The sequence below is a fragment of the Electrona antarctica genome (assembly GCF_951216825.1).
Source record: "Electrona antarctica genome assembly, chromosome: 16".
In the NCBI taxonomy this organism is placed as follows: domain Eukaryota; kingdom Metazoa; phylum Chordata; class Actinopteri; order Myctophiformes; family Myctophidae; genus Electrona; species Electrona antarctica.
This window is the reverse complement of record NC_136797.1, coordinates 33,470,085-33,483,506: the sequence shown is the minus strand read 5'-3', so window position 1 is coordinate 33,483,506 and position 13,422 is coordinate 33,470,085. Positions and strand designations below refer to the sequence as shown.

At 51.0% G+C, this 13,422-nt stretch overlaps 1 protein-coding gene across 2 annotated transcripts in view; it reads right to left on the bottom strand.

Moving 5' to 3' along the window:
• The window catches only part of ric1 (RIC1 homolog, RAB6A GEF complex partner 1), a 57,431-nt gene that overhangs the window by 4,981 nt on the left and 39,028 nt on the right, over window positions 1-13,422 (bottom strand). The window contains exons 19-25 of one of the 2 annotated variants that reach the window (XM_079524353.1): window positions 10,791-11,201; window positions 3,572-3,883; window positions 2,965-3,123; window positions 2,582-2,712; window positions 1,333-1,613; window positions 929-1,144; window positions 386-590 (exon numbers count right to left, since the gene is read on the bottom strand). In XM_079524353.1, the coding sequence (XP_079380479.1) occupies window positions 386-590; window positions 929-1,144; window positions 1,333-1,613; window positions 2,582-2,712; window positions 2,965-3,123; window positions 3,572-3,883; window positions 10,791-11,201 (1,715 nt within the window). The remainder of the gene's footprint in view (window positions 1-385; window positions 591-928; window positions 1,145-1,332; window positions 1,614-2,581; window positions 2,713-2,964; window positions 3,124-3,571; window positions 3,884-10,790; window positions 11,202-13,422) is intronic. The other variant, XM_079524354.1, reaches the window with a different exon arrangement.

The window sequence follows — 13,422 nt, the reverse complement described above, 5'->3', positions numbered from 1 at the left end:
AGGAAATAGCAAGACCAGGTGGATGATAGGGTGGCAGTGGAAGCTCTAAAACCTTTATAAAGCTATACACAAAGCAGCAGCAACCCAACGCAACTCAAACTTTATTTATAAAGCACATTTACACAATGACCAAGGCAGGGGTCAACCAAAGTGCTGTACAAGGTCAAACACAGGAAGATAGATTTAGCAGCAACATAGTAGAGCAGCTGAATGAGCAGTGGGGCAGGTTTAAATAACCCGCTCAAACAGAAAGTCTGCATGTGACTGATCACCCGATCAGGTGTTAGTGCTGATTTGAGTTGTCTGCCTGAAATAGCTCCATAGTCTTCACATCATTTAATCACTGATTAACCCGACAAGTGAAGCTTGCTGTTGGTTTTCTCACCTGAGCTGCACCTGGGACTTGTGTGGACCCTTGTTGGCCAGCTCCATGGAGATGTGCTCCAGCTCGGCCTGGCTGAGGCTCAGGGTAGAGGTGTTTTCATCCACCATGGTCCAATCACCGTCCACGACTGAACTGGTCTCTGTCAGGTCTGTAGCCGAGCCAATGCTGTACTCCTCCACTGCAAGGAGAGCAGGGTCATCAAATGCTGGATTTGTAAAACAATAAAAAAAAGAGCGTTTTGCTTCCCATATATCGGCCAATATTTGACTTTTCTTTACAAAATCGGTATTGGCAATTATGTAGCTGATGTGTCCCGGTTTCAACCTTCCATTACCTGCTCATAGAGACCCCCCCTTGGTTATACAGCTGTATAGCCTGTAAATAAGATAAGAGAGACCCTACGGGGGGCGTCCGCTGGCCTAGCGATTCTGATTTTTGAGAATCAAAATTTCATGAGCTCTTACGGTTTCTCAAATCGATTGGAAAATTCCACAAAATATCGGCCGGGCTATTGTTACAGTAAGTAAATTGAAGTCATGTTACCTTTGTTGGTGAGTGGAGAGAGGAAGGCATCTTGTGTCTGTGGTGCATGATGGTGATGAGAGTGAGCTGAGGAAGCAGCGTCTGTCTCTTTAGGCCTGGAGCTCAGGCCATCTAGCCAGGTGTGGCTCCTGGGGGGCTCCTGGGGAGGAGCGGTGTCCATGTCGCTGTTCAACAGGCTGTCAGCTGACTGGGACTTCAGCAGCCGTGTACTCAATACTGAGGAAGGACAGCAAGAAGACATACGGGTATGCAATTAGCAATTTAAAAAACATTAGTGTCGATATGAAGACACTCCCAAAACCTCAGTTTGCAACTGGTTTCCCACACACTCCTGTTTCCCCACACACAACTGTTTTAAATGGTGCTATATGAAATAGTTTATTATTTGTATTATCCAATCTTACATGTACGACATCGACCATTCCTCAGAGGTGAGCTCAGGCTGCCAGCAGGGAGGACAGGGAAGGGCCACAGGAAGTCCTTGTGCAGCATTTTCAACGCCATGACAAAGTCCTCAATGCGGGCCACGCGGTTCCTCTCGCGACACAGCCATCCGATCAGCTCGAAGCCCAGCTGTGCAGAGAAGCAGCCCAGGTCACGGAGGCGCACCTGCTCCAGGAGGTGGCGCGCATGACGCCATAGCATCAGGTCAATGTACATGTTCTCTGCACACTCCACCTCTCGACTACAGAGGAGAGAGAGAGAGAGAGAAATTAATAATATGGTGGAACACTTCTTGTGTTAACGCAATAGGAGGATGTGCACATTCTTCAATCCAGGAAAGAATAATCAGATGGATTAACAAGTTGTTTGGACTTGGTGTAGGTCAGAGGTGACCTACAAGTTGTCTTTGGAATAATTATGCAGGGAATGATATTTATTCTATAAACATTTCTAGAAATAGATCATAATTCATTGTAGGGCTAGACTGTTATATAGTCCGGTCATTATTTGAGCATAAAATGTAATGGTATGAAAAGGTATGTTTGGGGGCTTTTCTGTCTTCATTCGATTCGATTCGAACAGTGGAAAGACAGGGACCAGAGTGACATGCAGCAACGGTGCGCAAGGCCTGGGAATTGAACTCGGGGGACTAGCTGTTAGGGATGAGGTACGCACCTTAACCACTTCTTGCTATCAGCAAGAAGTAAATAAAAGTGGGATGGCATACACAGCACCTGTAAACACCTTGCTTGCCCGGACCTATTTAATCCATTTAATCCATGTGCCCATCATTTATAGCGCCCGGACCACTTTTACCGGCGCACCGGAAGTTGTTGTGAATGTCTGTGTAGCAGCTAACAATAGCCACACCACTCTAGAGTCGATCGACAACAACGGGAGGTAAGAATAAATCTATCGAGACTAGCGACTGGACCGCGGAGCGCCGTCTAACACAGGACCTTTTTTCATAATTAGACGGGATGATTTAGATTTTTTAAGATTTTCGTTTTCGTCCGCTAAACAGGCAGGGAACATTTTCGATGGCAAGCGCTCCTAGGCTGTGGAGCGATGCGATCGGTTTTGATATCATTAATCTCCGTCCTATTTATCAATCTCCGGTTTGGGCACTTGACCATGACCTTGAACTTGACGGAGATCTCCGCCCTGGGCCTCCATGGTGTGAAAGGGAAGTGTAGACAATACACATACTTTTTAGCAGAGGGTCCACTGGGCATACTGAAGGTCTTCTGCAGGATGCCAGATGCAATGGAGTCAGCTGACTGGGACAGGCTGATGCTGCGGTTTCTGAAGAACTCAAATCCTCCTGTTGAACTGGGTTCCTGGAAACAGAGACACCAAGCTCAACTATGTTCATGCAAAGGTCTATGGTGTTCAAGAGTACATAGGGCTTTCATAGGCAAATCAATAACTGACCAATCAGAACTCGGAAGATCTATGACAAAAGCTTGTTTCTGTGACTGGTTCATTCCTCATTACTTTTCCATGAGCTCAATGGTAGATATTCACAAAGTTCAATAAACAAGTAGAAAGAAAAGAAAAAAGCTGCATCTTTTAGAAAACCTGAAGGTCACCTGAGTGGTGGGCGTTGGGGGCGGAGTATCCATCTCCCCTGAGCCAATGGCCTTGAGGAATCGGATCATATGCCGACAGAGGTCCCACTTGCCCTGCTCCAGGGCTGTGTTGAAGAGCAGTGTGGCGTGTTGTCTGCTCACTGCTGGCACCTCCATATTCTACAAAGGCAGATGGAGAACAAACAATAAACAATGGCAACCTGCTCCCATTCCGGATGCCTATTGATTAGCTATAGTGTAGATGTAGTTTCTACAGGGTGACACCTAGGGGCTGAGGTGTGAAGAAGAGCGCTTGTGTCTGAGTATCTGTGGCTTATGTTGCCAACCACTCTTTTTGTTTGTCTTTGTTTTATACTTTTTGCAATATTTAGCTGCATTGGAAACTCCTTGTATGGTTATGGAAGAGTCATGGTGACGTGAGCGTAACGATGTGATCCGCTGGCCCGCCTTATTATGCCAATTTAAATATAGGATATGATATGGTTTAATATAATGTGTTTATATCTCCGCTTGTTACCTTCATGTGGAGTGTTGTATACTGTCCAGTTTTAGGTGACAGTGTTGGGCTTACAGCTGCATACACGTGGCGTTTACTCCAGAACCTCACCTGCAGTATAATCAGATAGGAGGCAGCTGTATCCAGATCCTGAGCCATGAGACACTCCTCAAAAAGGTCCTTGGGGTTCCCCACAGCTGCAAACAGGTAGTTCCACAGTGCATACTCAGTCTTCCTCGCGCAATGCACAATGGTCTGGAGGAACAGTGGGAACTCGGTGATGAACTTGGCCACGGTGGGCAGCAGCGGGTCAGGAATGGGCTCCCGTGACGTGGCCTCCTCCTCCAGCACCACGTGCACCATCAGCTCCATGACGTGTGGGAAGTAGGGGAGTGAAGCACAGGACTGGGCCAGCAGCAATGCCTGGTGGGGGGGGAGGGGGAGACACAATGATTCAGCATGTGCAGCAATCGTTCTGCTTTTTTTGAGTGGTGTAAACTATAGGTTACGAAGGTAACCCTGGTTAATTAAATAAACAAGCGAGGAAGCTCGCTATGAAGATTGCGTCTTCTGACGTGATCACAGAAGCATTCTAATACACTCACAGGCAATCCATTGGCTGGGTCTGGGACTAAGGTGCACCTTGACCACCCCCCCAGGTAAAGGTGATAAAGGTGCCAATAAACCAATTAGTCCCCACTTCAAACATGTGGAACCTTCTCATGAGGCATTGCCTACAAGAAGGGCGTTTTGGCGAGCTTCCTCGCTTGTTTATTTAATTAACCAGGGTTACCTTCGTAACCTATAGTTAATTTAAACTAAACTGCACGAGGAAGCTCGCTATGAAGACCCGATACACTCCCTTCTTGCCACCACAAAGTCTAGACTCACGGGTCCCGACCTCTGCCTGTAGGGTGACGGGAGCGAAAAACCACCCGGCTCAAAAAGCCGGCGGAAAAAGGAAGGAACCTCGGACCCAGGGCCACTCCACTCAGAGGCCCGACAGATCCAAACCTTACTTTGAAGCCACGCTGAGGACAGCATGCGCCACTGGCGCAGCCGTCACATCCAATCTGTAAAAATTGGCAAACGTCGAGGAGGATGCCCAGCTCGCAGCCGTACACACCTCCTGGATAGACACTCCCCTGGAGAGAGCCCAGGACGTCGCCATACCCCTCGTGGAGTGCGCCTTCAACCTTATGGGAGGCTGCAAACCCCTGGCCGAGTAAGATCGTTCTATGGCTTCCACTATCCATTGTGAGATCCTCACCTTGGATACTGCCTTCCCCAAGGTCTTGGGGGCCCAGGACACAAACAACTGAGTTGTCTTCCTGTGTGCCGCCGTCCTGTCCATGTAAGTTCGTAAAACCCGTACAGGGCACAGAGTATGCCTCCTCTCATCCTCTGCCGAGGAAAAAGGAGGAGGACAGAATTCCACCAGGTCCACCGGTATACAGGTGGTCAACTGGTTCTTAGGCACAAAAGCCGGGTTGGTCGTAATGACCACCCTCGTCCTGTCCACGGAAAAACGTGTGCACTCCTCGCTCACTGAAAAAGCGTGAATGTCACCGACCCGTTTAGCAGTCACCAACGCCAGCAGTAGCGCCGTTTTCAACGACAAAAACTGCAGCCCCACTGACGCCAATGGCTCGAATGGCGGTCGAGACAAGGAGTCCAAAACCAGCGCGAGGTCCCACGAAGGAACCATAGACTTCGGTACCTGGAGGAGGCGCATCGCACCAGCCATATACCGACGCACTAGAGGGTGCACCCAGACAGTGCCATTCCCGAATCCAACATGGCAGGCCGAAATAGCCGCCAGGTAGACCTTCAGGGAGTTGTAAGACAGGCCCTTGTCCATCAGACTCTGAAGGAAAGACAGAATCACTTTCACAGATGCCTGAAAAGGCACCGCCTGCGTCTGTAGACACCATTTCTCAAACGCACGCCACCTCCCGTCGTAGGCCTCCCTGGTTGACCGAGCTCTCGCACTCTGTATAGTGTCGATGACACTCTGCGGCAGGCCTTCCGCGTCAAGGTTCATCCTCTCACGGGCCAAGCCCATAGATCCAGGTCTTCCGGCCGTGGATGGAAGATTTCCCCCTTCGCTTGCGTCAGCAGATCCCTGCGCAGCGGGAGCTGCCACGGATGGTCGTAGAGGAGAGGTGATATCTCCGACCTCCAAGAGCCCCACCCTGGAGCTATCAGTATTACCGCTAGGCCCTGGGTTCTCACTCTCTCCAGGACTGGAGATATCAGGGAAATGGGAGGGAACGCGTACAGCAGACTTCCGGGCCAGACGTGCGCTAGCGCGTCTAGGCCCAGAGACTCCTGTCCCGCTATGGAGAAGAACTCCGGGCATTTCGCGTTCTCCCCCGAGGCGAACAGGTCCACTTGTGGACGGCCGAACCTGTCCCAGAGCTGAGCTGCCACCGCGTCGTGTAGGGACCAGTCCGCATAGTGGCACCTCCCTCTGGACAGAAGATCCGCTCCCCTGTTCAGTATCCCCGGGACGTGGGAGGCTCTGATTGACCTCAAATGTGTGTCGCACCACAGAGTCAGGTCTTGTGCTAGTGCATGCAGCAGGCGGGATCGTAGTCCCCCTTGCTTGTTGACGTAGCACATGGTCGTCGTATTGTCCGTCCTGACCAGGACGTGACAATCCTTGATGAGGGGTTCGAAGTGTCGTACGGCTAACCATACTGCCATCAGCTCTAGATAGTTGATGTGGGCGGTCCTCAGTTCGTCGCCCCACACTCCCCTGGCAGTTCTGCCCTCGTGGGTGGCGCCCCACCCAGTCATACTGGCATCCGTAGTGATGATCTTCCTCGACACGACCAGACCCATGGACACTCCTTCGGAAAGAAATGACCTGTCTCTCCATGGATGCAGCGCCGATATACACTCCGTTTGGACTGTAACCAGGCGATGACGGCGATCGTTGGGCACCCTGAGTGAGAGCATCCACCTCTGAAAAGGTCTCATGTACAGTCTGCCTAACCGTAACACGGTTATAGCGGAAGCCATGAGTCCCGCCATTTTCTGGCACATACGAAAAGGGACCCTGCGTCCCACCTGGAACGAGCTCGCGCACTTCAGAACGGAAGTCATTCTGTCCTGTGACAGCCGAGCCGTGAGGGAGACAGAGTTCAGTGTTAAACCTATGAAGTCTGTTGACCTCGCTGGTATGAGCACGCTCTTTTCGTAGTTCAGACTGAAACCCAGAGACTGCAGGTGACTCACTACCCAGCTGGTGTGGAGTCGTGCCTCGCTTTCCGACTGCGCAAGCAGGAGCCAGTCGTCGATATAGCTCGCTATGCGAACTCCCCGTTGTCTCAAAGGGGCTATGGCCGCTTGAGTACACTTCACAAACACTCGGGGGCTCAAGGACATCCCGAAAGGGAGAACTAGGTATTCGTAAACCCGTCCTCCGAACCCGAACCGCAGGAACTTCCTGTGCGGCGGGTAAATCGGGACATGAAAATAGGCGTCCTTGAGGTCCACTGACGTGAACCAATCCCCTTTGCGTATCATGCGTAACAGTGCCGCATTTGTCAGCATCTTGAAACGAAAATCCTTCAGATATCGGTTGAGGGCTCGGAGGTCCAGAATAGGACGCATCCCCCCCCCCTTTTTCTTTACCAGAAAATACCGACTGTAGAAACCGTTTAGGCTCTGATCTGGAGGTACTTCCTGAATGGCATTCTTGGCCAGCAGGGAAATTATTTCGTTTCGCAAAATGACGGCTGCCTGTCCGCTTGCCTGAGAGAATATTATCTTCTCGAATGTGGGTGGTTCTGCGGAGAACTGCAGCTTGTAGCCTTTTCTCACGGTGTCCACCACCCAGGTGTGTGCGCCGCACTCTATCCATTTTGAAACGCACCGCGTCAGAGGATTTATTGTCAGCCCTACTCTTTTTTGAGTTAGAGTGGGTGCCTCCCGCGGCAGGCATTGTGTTACCTTGGTTAACACTGGCACCATGTTCAGCCGTGGTAAAACGGCGCCCCCTAGCGACGGGGCCATCAAACTGGCATGGTGCTTGTGCCTTTTTGCAGCGCTCTGATGCGCTGTCAAAATATCTGCGTTTCGTCCCACTGCCGCGGGTCGTTTTATTGACCTGCGTGGCAGTGGGCTCATACCCCGTGTGTTCTGGCAAGGATTCAAACATTTTGTTCCACACAACATTTTTATTTGAATCAGGGAGGGGGACAGGGGAGGTACAGTATGCAACGACATCTTTTTCGCAAAAATCGGTGCAACAACGCTCATCCTGTCCGGTGCTCTCTGCGCCAGTGGCGTAAAGCCCGAGGCTACTACGCCGCCAGCGTAAGCTCTTCCCAGAACGTGGGGGCGGAGGGAGACGGATTCCATCAACGTCTCCCCGAGGCTCGGCGCAATGTCACTTACGCTGCTGCTTGTTGTTGTTGTGCGTGTGGCGTTGACGCTTCCGTCCCGCCGCCGCGGAAGGAGGCTGACCGTGAGGCCCGGTGTCCTTCTTGCGATCCTGCTGTGACTGTTGTCGGTGTTGGTACTGGCCTCCCGAAGCAGAGGGGGCTCTGGCAGCCGCTGGAGCCTTGAAAGGAGGCCTGGAGCCGCGCTCCCTCTCGTTGTCCCTCCGGTTCATAGAGCGGCCGTACGAGGATCTATTTCTTTTGTTACCTGGCGGAGGCTTTTTCTCCGTCGGCATGAAAGCCTGCGCCGCCTGCTTCTTTTTCTCTCTGTCTTCGTGTCTGGCCGTGAGATCGGCCACCGTGCCAGAGAAAAGATTGTCTTGCAGGATGGGTTGGTCCAGGAGAGAGGCTCTCTCTTTGGTTTCGGAGTGGTTTAGCCATCTAGCCCGTTCTAGTACTACTAGAGTAGCCATAGCCTTTCCCGTCATCTCCGTGTTGTACCTTGTCAGCGCGAGCGCCTCTTTATGGAGCCTCCGTAGCTCGTAGAGCTGCTCCAGATTCAATGCCTCTCCCGATGTTTTGAAAATGTGGGAGACAGAGCCCTGGAGTAGTGTGATGGCGTTAATGGCTTTCACGGAGCCCGTAAGCGTCGCGTATGCCTTCTTCACCATTGTGGACATGTCGTTTTCCTGTGTGAGAGCGAATTTCGGCTCCTTCGGTGGGGCGACTTCGGGGACATGTAGGAGATGAGAAGCCAGGAATCTGTCCATCTCGGGCAGAGATTCCAGACCCACTTTCTTCATGGCGACACAATCAAGCTCTTTCTTATGTGTGGGTAGGAAGGAGTGGGTGTAGGGGTGCTCCCAGGATTCACCGAGCGCCCCCGTGAAACCCTTAGCCAAGGGTAGGATCTGTTTGGCTCGGGGAGCGTCCGGATCCTTACCGAAATCATCCCAGGCCGTGTCCGTCGCAGCCGCCGCCGGAGTAGCTTCAGCTGGCCACGTTAGACCGCTGCGTTCAGTAGCCCTCTTGAAGACATCAATCAGCTCTGACTTGTCCATCTCGAGGACGACTCGGGACCGAGCAGGGGCTCGGTTCTGAACATCGGTCTGGGGTGCCGTGTCAGGCACCGCCGTGCTCTGTGGCTCGGTTACATCCGGAGCTGTTGTAGCCAGAGCCTCAGTCCCAGCCCGGGGCTCGGGCTCAGTCCGGGCCGCCGTCTGAGGCTGCATTCCTGCGATGAGAGTGGCTCTGAGGCGTCCCTCAGACTCCGATTCTGACTCACTCTCAGAAGAGCCCTCAGAGTAGGAAGAAGAGGAGCTACCGCTGGAGCTCTGGCTCTGATCTCCCTCCGAGGACTGTTCTTCATCACCGGCGTGTTGCTCGACGGGGGAAGGACGATCTGTGCGCCTCGTACGTTGGCGAGGCGGGGAGTGCGGGATTTCGGCAGCCGCTGGAGCCGTAACCTCGTCAGCCAGAGCTTTCCTAGCTGCTTGTTTGGCTTTCTTAACCGCCCGCTTCGCGCGGGAAGTAGACGGTAGGTCGGCATAATCACCCTCAGAGTAACGAGCGGGGTCCAATGCGTCCCGTCTCTCCTCCGCCAATTGATCGGCCACCTCTCGGTCGTCTGCCGGTTCTGGTTGTCGGATGGCTCCGTCGAAGAACTGCTTAGCACGCACTAGCCTGCGGGTTATGATGCGTGCGTCGACGCCGTCACACAGGGAGCAGGCACCCGGGTTATGAACGGCGTCGAAAGCGTGCTGCAGGCCCAAACAACGGACACAGTCCTCGTGTTTGTCCTCGCCGGCCATCCAGTTGGAGCATGTCTCACAGTGCTTCTGCAGCACCGCGGGCTTATCGTTAGCCTTGCGACGTTGGTTTCTGCTCTTCCCCGACATCACTGCTTTGGCGTTCTGCAGGCCGTTAGCAGGAGTAGTACAAGGGGAGGGTAGCTTAGCGGGATGCTAACAATAGCTAACACCGGGCGTCCTTTTGCAGGAACCACGCTAAGTTGTTATTAGCTTAGCTTCAGCAGGCTTGTGGCTAGTCAGGGCCGTGTGCTGGCCGTCCAACTAGTAGCCAGCGTAGCTGTAGCTAGTAGCTAGCCTAGCTGTCACTAGAATATAGTGTAGCTGTAGCTGCTAGATTTATAATCAGGGCCGTTTGCTGGCCGTCCGATTAACAATAGAATTTTATAGTGCAAGGAAATTCTTAACCCCAAAGTCATGAACTCACCAGTGGTGCAGTTTGTGGAACCAGAATTCGCTCCTGTCCTAGTAAACTCAAACACACTGAAATCAAGACTTTGTAGCAATGCATGTGATCTTCATGAGAAGTTACACAGAAGTGGGGACTAATTGGTTTATTGGCACCTTTATCACCTTTACCTGGGGGGGTGGTCAAGGTGCACCTTAGTCCCAGACCCAGCCAATGGATTGCCTGTGAGTGTATTAGAATGCTTCTGTGATCACGTCAGAAGACGCAATCTTCATAGCGAGCTTCCTCGTGCAGTTTAGTTTAAATTAACCACTCCTACAACTGGCTTTGTTAGTGCAGAAAAAATGAGCATGGTTGCTATGTTCACCCTGTTCACCCGGGTGTGATTTCATTACGTCAGAACAACTGGCTTTGTTAGTGCAGAAAAAATGAGCATGGTTGCTATGTTCACCCTGTTCACCCGGGTGTGATTTAATTACGTCAGACATGATTTCATTACGTCAGACAGGCTATATAAGACCTTACACCACTCAGTTCACACGGGTGTGATTTTTTTTAATGTTTGTTGTGCCCTATCGAGGATCCGGGGATGTCGCAATGTTGTAGTACATGCATGAAAAAGAGAAATACAACCAAAACACTTTTCTACATCACAGACGGCTCTAGATCTTGGGGGTCCGTGGACCCCACATTGAGAACCACCGACGTAGCTGCCTAATTACCTGTTCACCCAGGTTGCGAACCAGGAGCTGCCTCAGGATGTGGTGGAGGTAGATCTGGGAGGTCCTCTCTACGGTGCAGTACGGGAACACAGCCTCCAGGGGTTCTGCCGCGCCCCCCTGCAGGCCATCATACAGCACTGCCTCGTTGGTGGCCCCCAGGACCAGGGCGTCCTCGAACAGAACGGCTAACGGGTAGATGTTGATGTGAAAGGGCAGCATGATGCGTCTGGAGAGGAAGGAGTGGGGCTTGCGGTTGTCTCTGGGAAACAGCGGCAGCCAGACCTTCATGCCTGCTTCACCGCAGGACAGCCACAGGGCTTCTAGCAGGTGACGCTTCTTCCTGTTGGAGCGACAGGTAGTCCACACGTTCTCCACACACTGGGCCAGAACGACTGGGGGGCAGAACGGCAGCTGCATGACAGAAAGACAGAGAGAAATGTCAATATGGAACAAGGGAGGGTCAAGTGGAACGTCCTGTCCCCTGCATGATCTTTTTATTTCCATCGACAACTCCCGGTTACTTATTCAATCCTGTAGGTTTGGACTAAAAACATACAGTACAAAGAATCCGACCCTTCCTCACCATAGAGTCTGCCAAGCTCCACATCTTTACCGACTTCTGGTCACACCCAGTACAAGGCAATCGAGGTCATGCACCGCATAACATTCAGGACTTGATCAGGGATAGTGCTAACACAGACAGGAAGGCTGTTTGTTCCTTCCCTAAAACACCCTAGATTGTTTTCCCTCCAAACTGTGGAATAAGCTCTTGCTGTCAGGACTACAGACAGAAAATGCACGTCTTCAGATTTCACCTCACCCCTTAGCACTCCTCTTTCCTTGTTTCACTATTTCCCTACTTTTTGTTTTGTAGATATATGTTGGTAACTTGTTTTGATAATGTTTTGAGAGGCGCTAGCCCCTCCTATGCACAGCTGTGTGTGTTTGTAGCACGGAATGTGACGATTTGATTGGCTGATGTATGATGCTAAGAGCGCCCCTCACTTCACGAGTGTGATTCTTTTTCCTTTTGCTTGACCACAAGTGCTAAGAATAGATAGCATGTTGTTTAGGCAGATGATCTAGGTTTGACGTTTACCTGGTATATTACATTGTTTGAAGCACTACAGTGTGTTCTTTGCACTCTACATGTGGCTGTCCTTACTGGCCTACCGGCACTACAGTGTGTTCTTTGCACTCTACATGTGGCTGTCCTTACTGGCCTACCGGCATGCACACTTAATCTCCAATTGATTCAGAATGCCGCAGCTTGGTCTTCAACCAGCTAAAATTCTCACATGTTTCATCCCTTCTTCGCTCCCTCCATTGGCTCCCGGCCACTGCCCGCCCACAGTACAGAACTCTGATGTTGGCCTTCAAAGCGACCAAAGGTATGGCACCCCCATATCTTGCAAGTCTGATTCGGACCCTACAAACCCTCCCGCGACATCAGATCAGCCAACGCAGGGAAGCTGGAAGTACATTCACTAAAAACGTCGGGACAACGCTCCACACGTCCCAAACTCTTCTCCCTTTGTCTCCAAAACTATGGAATGCACTTCCCATTGTAATCAGTACTGCAGACTCACTCCCAATCTTCTGCCGTAGTCTGAAAACCCACCTCTTCAGACTCCATCTTAGCCCATAGCACTTGCCCTAGCTTTGACGAGCTTACAGGCGTATGCAAAGGCTCAACTTATGTAACTTGGATTGCATTTTATGTAGACATAGTGTGAGGTGAGTGGTGCCCACTGTGGGTGCCACGTGACGTCTCTGTTTAAAGCAACCATAAAAAGTCCATTGACTTGGCTGGGGTCCTATTTTTTGGGGGTGCTGTTTTTTTGAGGGGCACTCATCATTTTTCGACCGCGGTCGAGATCATGGATTTCACAAAGCCACGCCAGACTTTCCGGTCCTTCATTGCCATCCCCAGTTCCTGCTTACTGATGCATGTGTCTCTAGCGATGACATCAGGGAACGACAGTTTTCTACCTCTGGTCTGCTTTGAGGCAAGACTCCAGAGAAGAAGGGAAGATATAACCTCATAGGGGCACTAGCCCCTCCTATGTCCAACTTTTGGTGTGTGTCCACAAACTTTGTCCTACACAAACATTAAATTCCCATTGGCAATGAATGGAGAATTTTATATCATAGTGCAAGACAGTGTAAATTTTACGTCATGATTATGTACGATGATGAGGGCACCCCTCACTTCACACGGGTGTGATTTTTAAGGGACGCTAAGTTTTGTGTAACACAAACATTGAAGACCAAAGTGAGCATGCAAATTGTGATTGGCCCTCACTTCACACAGGTGTGATTTATTTTCTCTCAAACAACTGTAATCCATAGACTTGGCTGCCACATGACCTATGTGAAAGCCAGACGTTGGAGGGGATAGTGCCTCTCAAAAACACGATAGGCGTGCGTTGCTGAAACAAGCAAGTTATGTAATATAGTAGAACATGTACAGTTGGGTGCCACTGATATTGTCCCTTATCATTTGACCCATTTAGGCCTGACCTCAAAATTTAAAAAAATCCTTCTAAATCCTCCAGTTTTCTGAAATAAATATTTTCACGATTTTTCAAAAATAGCAGACCTACAAGCTCGTAGCGCGCCACTCGGTGGC